This window comes from Magnolia sinica, chromosome 1 (genome assembly GCF_029962835.1).
Source record: "Magnolia sinica isolate HGM2019 chromosome 1, MsV1, whole genome shotgun sequence".
Lineage (NCBI taxonomy): Eukaryota > Viridiplantae > Streptophyta > Magnoliopsida > Magnoliales > Magnoliaceae > Magnolia > Magnolia sinica.
The window spans coordinates 113171744-113180097 of NC_080573.1; the positions used below are offsets into that span (position 1 = coordinate 113171744).

At 38.0% G+C, this 8354-nt stretch overlaps 1 protein-coding gene across 1 annotated transcript; it reads right to left on the reverse strand.

Annotated features, from left to right (window-relative positions):
• Positions 1–6262: 6262 nt before the first annotated feature.
• Positions 6263–7267, reverse strand: LOC131248404 (F-box/FBD/LRR-repeat protein At1g13570-like). The gene is made up of 2 exons (XM_058248687.1): positions 6446–7267; positions 6263–6322 (listed from the first exon to the last, which is right to left on the reverse strand). The coding sequence occupies exons 1-2, from the start codon at positions 7265–7267 to the stop codon at positions 6263–6265; spliced, it is 882 nt and encodes a 293-aa protein (XP_058104670.1).
• Between the last annotated feature and the right edge of the window lie 1087 nt (positions 7268–8354).

Consider the following 8354-nt stretch of genomic DNA (forward strand, 5'->3'; position numbering starts at 1 on the left):
GTCTCACCCACCAAATTGTGATACAAAATAAAGTAAATCTTGGTCAATGTAAAAGAATTGAAAACTCAACAAGATTCTCAATCCATTTCAAGTAATTTGTTAGAGTTATTTATTTATTTATTTATTTATTATAATAATATTATATATTTTTAAAAAAAAAATATCGAAAATAATATTAAATTATACTTTATCTTAAATATATTAATTCAACTTAAGATATCATAAAACATATCATTTCCATCAATAAGATTCGATTACTTAATCTCAAACCCTTATAACAATAATTTAAAGTTTTTTTTTTTTTTTTTTACACATACATAATCAAAATAATATTACAACAATTCACACTTTTTGCAATAAGTCAACTCGTCGCTAAAAGCTCGAAACCCGTCGTTAAAAACTTTTTGCAACCAATGTTAGTTGTTGCCAATTTTGTTGCAAATAAGGCATTACAATTCCAATGAATTTAATATATCACATAAATTTTATAATATTGGTTAGCCCTTTTTATGAAGGAGTTAGATTCCATGTTAATTTTGCATCATTTAGATAGAGGTAGTAAACTCTTCAACCATCCACTTTATAAAGAAATCTAGACTCTCCAAATCATTGAACCAACTATATATGGATGGAGCATCACCTCTAAGCTTGGCCACTAAGTAGATAACACTAACCATCTAATTTTTCCTTTCTAATATAGACGACTCACAATTTAACAATCCATTTGATACCCATTGATTGAATGGTGATGATTACTCAATCATATTTATTTTAAAATATGATCGGTCGACAATTGGACTACAATTTATATGGTTTAGATAGTTGTATATCAATCATCACTATTGAACTACAGTTGATGTTACTCTTGCACCATTTAAAAATAGCGCTGGCTACTTCAACCAAAAGAAATGCATTGAGAAGATAACATTAACTATCTTATTTTCCCTTTAAATTTCGTGAATGGACACACTAGGCAATATGTTGCAATTGTATAATATCTGGTTCATTCATCAAGCAACACACGTTATAAACAGGAAATTGTGATACCCCTTTTTTTTTTGGGTCAGAATTTGTGATACCCATTTGAGTGGACATATGTAAGGTAATCCTTTAAGTCAGTGCCTTGAATGTTAAATGAAAAACTCAAGCATCCATAGCTCACCAGGGAAAAAGAATAGCTTATCCTACATGATTTTTGAAACATAGCATGTATAATTGGAGGGCGTGTTTTGGCTTTCGGCCACAACCAGACTCTCTGTTAGTTTTTCACCATTTAAAATATGCCGGCAGCTCATCATCCTCACATGTGGCACTCATGTATATCTATACCATTCAAATTGTGGATCACATTAAGAATGGAGCATCATCTCTAAAATCACACTAATCAAGAAATCCTAGTCATCAAATTAGCAGCTATCAAATGGGTGGTTAAAAGTAAAATAGTGAGAGGTCCGTAATTGAAGGAAAAATTTGGGAGGGTTAATGATACCTTCTTGGCACAAATTTTCGGTTATGGTATACCTATAGTTAGAAGAGGGATTTGAATGGCATAGATTGCAATATGTTTAAAAAAAAAAAAAAAAAAAAAAAAACAACTTGACAGACTTCATTGATGAACAGAGAGATTTTTATGAGTCATATTTGGGCTGTGCCTTCAATACAAAAAAGGGCGAAGGCAGCCTATCATATGAAAGAAATTAGTTAACCGATATTAAGATTCTCTAACAGTACTAAGGCCTGCTTTGTCTATAAAAACTTCACTTCTGATTTTCATCAGGAGGTCCTGGATACGGACAAAGTCCTTGTCCAGCTGGTTTTCACTACCCAAGTGTGCCAACCCATCTACCACTCTATTAGCTTGGCCTTATGACATGCTGAAAAGAGATGGATGTTTTACCTTTGAGATAATCAATTCTCCCCTTCCAATGGAAGGTGGGCATGAGTTTTTGTTTGAGGAGACGCACACCACTACCTCAGAGTTGCTTTCAACCTCAACAACATATAGCCCAAATGTATGTTTAACTGTCACTAGGGATGTACATGAACTGAGCTAGCTCGGTTAGCACGCTCGACTTCACTCGAAAAAGCTTGATTCGACTCAGTTCGAAGCTGAGTTCGATCCGAGTCGAGCTGATTTTTTGAGCACGAAAATGAGATCGAGCTTGCCCTAGCTCGACTCAACTCGGATCAAACCCAGCTCGAATCAAACTCAGATCGAACCTGTTCAGTGATTAGGTTACTTTGATATTGATGTTGCTGATCACCAAGTGTTTGATGAAATGACTCAAAGAAGTGTGACTGGTGACAAGGAAGGTATGTATATGAAACCAACTCCCTTTTTTTTTCTTGATTTTTATGTTGCTTAGAAGGTGTTTCATAAAATACCTGCAAAACCATTGCTGCTATCTCAAATATAGTGAAATTTTGAAGGTGCAGTCCAAGTGTTTATGAAAATGCCTCATCTTGAAATCGATTCGATCTTGGCTCGAACTCGGCCTGAGCTATTGACCAAACCGAGCGGAGCCGAGTTCGAGCTTGCCCTAGCTCAACTTGACTCAGATCGAACCTAGCTTGAATCGAACTCGGATCGAACCAGTTTAGTGACTAGGTTACTTTGATATTGATGTTGCTCACTAAGTGTTTGATGAAATGACTTAAAGAAGTGTGGCTGGTGAACCAGCACCGTTTTTTTTCTTGATTTTTATGTTACTTAGAAGGTGTTTGATAAAATACCTATAAAACCATTGGTACTATCTCAAATATAGTGAGATTTTGAAGGTGCGGTCCAGGTGTTTGAGAAAATGCCTCATCGTGAACTCAATTCGATCTTGACTTGAACTCGGCCCGAGCTGGACCGAGCTGCTGACCAGACCGAGCCGAGCCGAGTTCGAGGTGAGGTCAGCTAGTGGCTGATGTACACCCCTAACCGTCACCATGTTTCTATAAAATATTGATAAACTTACGGACGTGGATTGCCCAATAGTAAGAAGTTCTGGCACTTAGATACTAGGTGGGCCCATTGTGATGTTCGTGAGAAATCCACTCAATCGATTATTTTGCTAAATTATATTAGGACATGCGCAGAAAATTAAGGCAGATACGAAACTTAAGTAGGCCGCATGACCGGAAACAATGAGGATTGAACGTCCACCATTAAAAAACGTCAAATGAAGTAATGAGGATTGAACGTCCAATATCGAAATATTTGCGGAGCTACAAAAGTTTTGAATCAGGATAGTATTTTGTATTTTCAGTTATTCCCAATAGGAATGACTTTATGATCAGTTAGGATGACATGTAAAGCGGTGGACATTTCCTTACCCACTTTTCTTTATGCGACCTGCTTGGGTTTTGGATCTGCCTTCTTTTTGGACTCATGCTTTAATATGATTGGGCAAGACAGATGCATAGGTTGATTTCTCACAAACATAACAAATGGATGGGGTGGATTTCTCACAAACATAACAGTGGGCTACGAGTGTCGTAAGCCAATCAGGGTCCTAAATTGGGCACGGATTCGCTATTGACTCATGACGAGCTTTGGTATTGTAGTGATGTCAGGAAGTTCTATGGCCCCTACCATAATGTATGTGTTGCATCCACACCGTCCATCCATTTGGGGATATTGTTTTAGGAATGATTCAAAAAATGAGGCAGATTCAAAGCTCAAGTGAACTCTAGAAAAAATATGTGGGGATTGAACGGCTACTATTACAATTTTCTTGGGGCCTGGGGAGGTTTTCAATCAAGGAGATATTTGTGTTTTACCTTTGCCCATGTCTATGTTAACTTATGAACATGTTAGATTTCAAATAAACTTTATGGTGAGCCCTATAGGAAAGTTTTAAGGGTATGTACATTGTTCCTACTATTTTTTATGGTGGATCCACTTAGCTTTGGATCAGGCTCTTTCTTTGGCTCATGCCCTAAAATGATCTCTCCAAATGGATGGACGGTGTATGAATACAACACACATCATGGTGGGGCCCACATAGTGAACTCAGTACTCAACCGTCAATATCTAACCCACGCCCCCTAAAATATTGACATAGCTAGTCCGGACGCACGGATAGGTTAACTACTAACTCACCAATACATAGAGACGAACGATCCTGGTAGAGGCTCTGTGGGCCACAATTAATGTGGTGTATATGATTTATCGGTGATGTCTATCTATTTTGACAAATCATTGTGGCACCGATGTATATCTATACCATTCAAATTGTGGATCACATTAAGAATGGAGCATCATCTCTAAAATCACACTAATCAAGAAATCCTAGTCTTCAAATTAGCAGCTATCAAATGGGTGGTTAAAAGTAAAATAGTGAGTGGTCCGTAATTGAAGGAAAAATTTGGGAGGGTTAATGATACCTTCTTGGCACAAATTTTCAGTTATGGTATACCTATAGTTAGGAGAGGGATTTGAATGGCATAGATTGCAATACAATTGTCCCATATGTATGTTTAACGGTCTTCATGTTTCTATAAAATACTGATAAACTCACGGAGGTGGGATTGCCAAGTAGCAAGAAGTTCCGGCACTCATATACTAGGTGGGCCCACAATGATGTTCACGAGAAATCCACTAAGTCCATTATTTTGCTAAATTATATTAGGACATGCGCAGAAAATTAATAAGGCAGATAAGAAACTTAAGTGGGCGGCATGACAGGAAACAGTGAGATTGAACGTCCACTATTTAAATGTTTGTGGGGGGTTACAAAAGTATTGAATCAAGATAATATTTTGTATTTTCAGTTACTCCCAATAGGAATGACCTTATGAACGGTTTGGATGGCATGTAAAACGATGGGCATTTCGTTACCGATTTCTTCATGTGACCCACTTGAGTTTTGGATTTGCCTTCTTTTTGGACTTGTGCTTTAACATTATCTGGCTAGACATATAGAAGGGTTGATTTCTCATGAACATATCAGATGGACGGGGTGGATTTCTCACAAACATATCAGTGGGATGAGAGTCCCGTAAGCCAATCAGTGTCCTAAGGTAAAACAGACCTGAGTGAAAGTAACCATCCAATCCCTTGATAAGGTAAAACAGATTGGATGAAAGGAGAAAAATAAATATCATCTTGATCCAAAACTTTTATGGCCCACAAAAGGTTTTTAATGGTTAATAACCACTATTTCTGAACGGTGTAGATATACAATGTGTGCATCGAGGACACGAAGGGTTGTTTGTGAACGAACATGAAGGGTGCGGAGATACAACGCATGCATCGAAGACAGCCCTACTGCCATGTTCAGCATCCAGGGATGCCGGATCGGATGGCAGCCAAGTCGTGTCCGTACATGTGTTATATCGATATTATCCATATATTTTGGCAAGTCATTTTAGAAAGCAGTGGAAACTGATGTCCACCGGGCGTAGCGAATATAGCAACCTTGCTAGGATTCAATGAAAAGTACAGTTTTTGAAAAAAAAAGAAAAAAGATCCAACGGGAATTTTATTTTCCATCAACCTGTTCGCACGCCAAACAGACCTGAATGAGGAAAACAAAAATACCATCTTGATCCAAAACCTCAATCTCCACTTTCTATAGTGAGGTCCACTTGAGCTTTGAATCTGCTTCATCTTTGGGCGCATGCCCTGATATGAATAAGCAAAATAGATGTACAGTGTGGATAGCATTTATCATCGATGGTGTACGCCACACTACGCAATCCGAGTCAAAATGGTGGTGACTTGTGCGACATTCATGTTTGAGTAGTTATACGGTGATGCAGACAGGGCCATCACCAAAAATCATATTGCATGGGTGATAGCAACTGTCTAGTTTTGTCAAGTTAATTTAAACCACTTACAAATTTTAACTATCCATTTGATAGCCACCAATTGGATGGCTAGGATCATTCACCAATGTGATTATCCAAGACCAGCTCAATCCGTTGGATGATGTCCAAGTTAAAGATAAAGAACATTCATCAGTAGTATTGTAATATTAAAATGCAACTAATTAAAAAATAACAACTGAATAAATCCAGCCCATCCAAAGTTATACTGGCCACAACTGGGGATTGATATGGAAAGTCCCACTATCAAAATTATTTAAATTGTGTTTGGTCCACCGTGCTGACCGTATGCCATACAACCACTCATCTAAACACTATGATGAATGCATTCCAAGAAAATCAGAACATTATAACATGTTTGTTACACTGTAGAATTTTTTTCAAAAAAATTCTATATAGAAAATCAGGACATTTCAAAAGTATTAAAAAAAAAAAAATCTATATTTTAGACCCAACTGCCTCCGTCATCCTCACTGCATTCCACTGGTATATTCGCTGCCGAGCACTTCAACCAAAGTAACAAAAGGTAAAATATATAAGATTCAACAAAATAACAAAAAGTAAAATATATAAGATACACTTATAACAATAACAAAAGTAGTAAAATATGAAAGGAATAAGATTTTACCTTAATTGTTTCAAGCAAGGGTGCATGTATTTCCACTTTCACCCCATCATAATTATCTATCTTCACATTTTTTAGATTCGGTGCGTTGATGCAGACCTGTTTTAATTTTCTGCAACTACATAAATTAATATCCAAGTCTCTTAGATGGGGTGCGCTAATATTGAGAAATGGTACATCAACGTTGTACCATCCATGCAATGTCAAGCTCTCCAACAAACCACATTCTGAGAGAAAACGTTGAATGGTATCTACCGAGATATCGGTGTTGTACAACTGCAGCATTCTCAAATTCTTATCTTTCAAACATATATAAGAGGGGAGATTCACAGCGCATCCGTGTAACTCCAATTTCTTTAATGACTTGTATTGAAAAAGTGTTTGTGGCACCTTATATGAGAAGCCCAACCCACCGCTTTCAATGACTAACTCAGCTATAAACCTTTTCATCAAGTCCTTAATCCAACGGTCTACATTAGAACTGCTCTTGGAGTACCAGGTTGATATACGGCATCTCTGTATAACCCCAGGGTGAGATGCAAGTATTTTGTCAACGATCATGATCCATTCATCACCACCTTCAAGTGGGGCCCAATGTTGATCACTCTCTTCTGCAGCTGTTGCTTTTTTTTCTTCTTCTTCCATCCTTTCTGGTGGTAGTGTTACGAAGGGATCGATATCCAAGTAAGGGATAGAGGTCCATGCATGCTGCCATGTTTTCGATAAGATGGAAGTTTTCACCGCCTCATGAAAGGGCAAGAGAGAAAGTATAGTATCCAATAGGGACTTTCCCAAACAGTCGTAAACGTCAATGTCGCCTTGCATCTTCTTTCTTCTTTCTTTTCCCTTTTCTCTCCTCTGTTTCAGTCGAACGTAGAAAAACGAAAAACCTCCTCTCTCCTCTCTGTTTCAGTGGAATGTAGAAAAACCTCTACTCTTTCTCCTCTCTGTTTCAGTCGAACGTAAAAAAACCTCTCCTCTCTCTCCTCTCTAGAGTGAGTCGAAAATATAAACTAGCACTTCATATTTTTATTTTTCATCCCCTATTTATAAAAAGGTTGGGCCACCGGTGTAGAGACGGACTTGGTTTTACTGCGATGGCCTTTAGCGCGTGAAGCCCATTCGAACGTCGATTGCCTGCTGACGGACGCGGATTTACTGCGAAATCCTTCCGCAGTAAGTTACTGCGCTGGAAACATAGGTGGGGCCCACAGTGATATTTGTGAGAAACCAACCCGTCCATCCATTTTTTAAGATCATTTTAGTACTTGATATAAAAAGCGAGCATGATCAAAGACTCAAGTGGGCCTCACTGAAGGAAAAGGTAGGTAGGGAAATTCCCACCGTTGAAACCTCCCTGGTCGACAGTGATGTTTAAATATCATCCATACGGTTCATAACATCATTTCTAATGGGTGAGAAAATAAATATTACCCTGATTCAAAACTTCCATGACCCAGCAAATATTTCAACTGTGGACGATTCAATCATCACCTTTTCGGACCTTTTGGCCTACCTGAGTATTGGATCCGTCTCGTTTTTGGTTCCTGGAATGCGGATTGGATACTGACAAGTTGAGTAGCGAGTCCCCAATTGAAGTGACGCCACCAAGTTATGTGGGCCCCATTATTATGTATGTGTTGTCTCTACACCTTCCATTCATTTTGATATATTTTTAGGGCTTTAGCCAAAGAATGAGGTAGATAAAAATCTGTAGCGGACGCCAACCACCGAAAGCAGTGGGGAGAGTGATCCCACCGTTGAAACTATCCTAAGGCTCACCATAATGTTTATTTGAAATCCAACCCGTTCAAAAGTTAAAAAATAGCTGAAAGAAGTGAAAACACAAATATAAGCTTGATCTAAACCTTTTGTGGCCTTTAGAAGTTTTTAATGTTGGGCGTAATTGTCC

Coding starts and splice junctions, on each gene's coding strand:
- LOC131248404 (XM_058248687.1), bottom strand. CDS start 7,267: ATGCAAGGCGACATTGACGTTTACGACTGTTTGGGAAAGTCCCTATTG. Junction 6,323..6,445: donor CCTTGCTTGAAACAATTAAG/GTAAAATCTTAT, acceptor CTTTGGTTGAAG/TGCTCGGCAGCGAATATACC.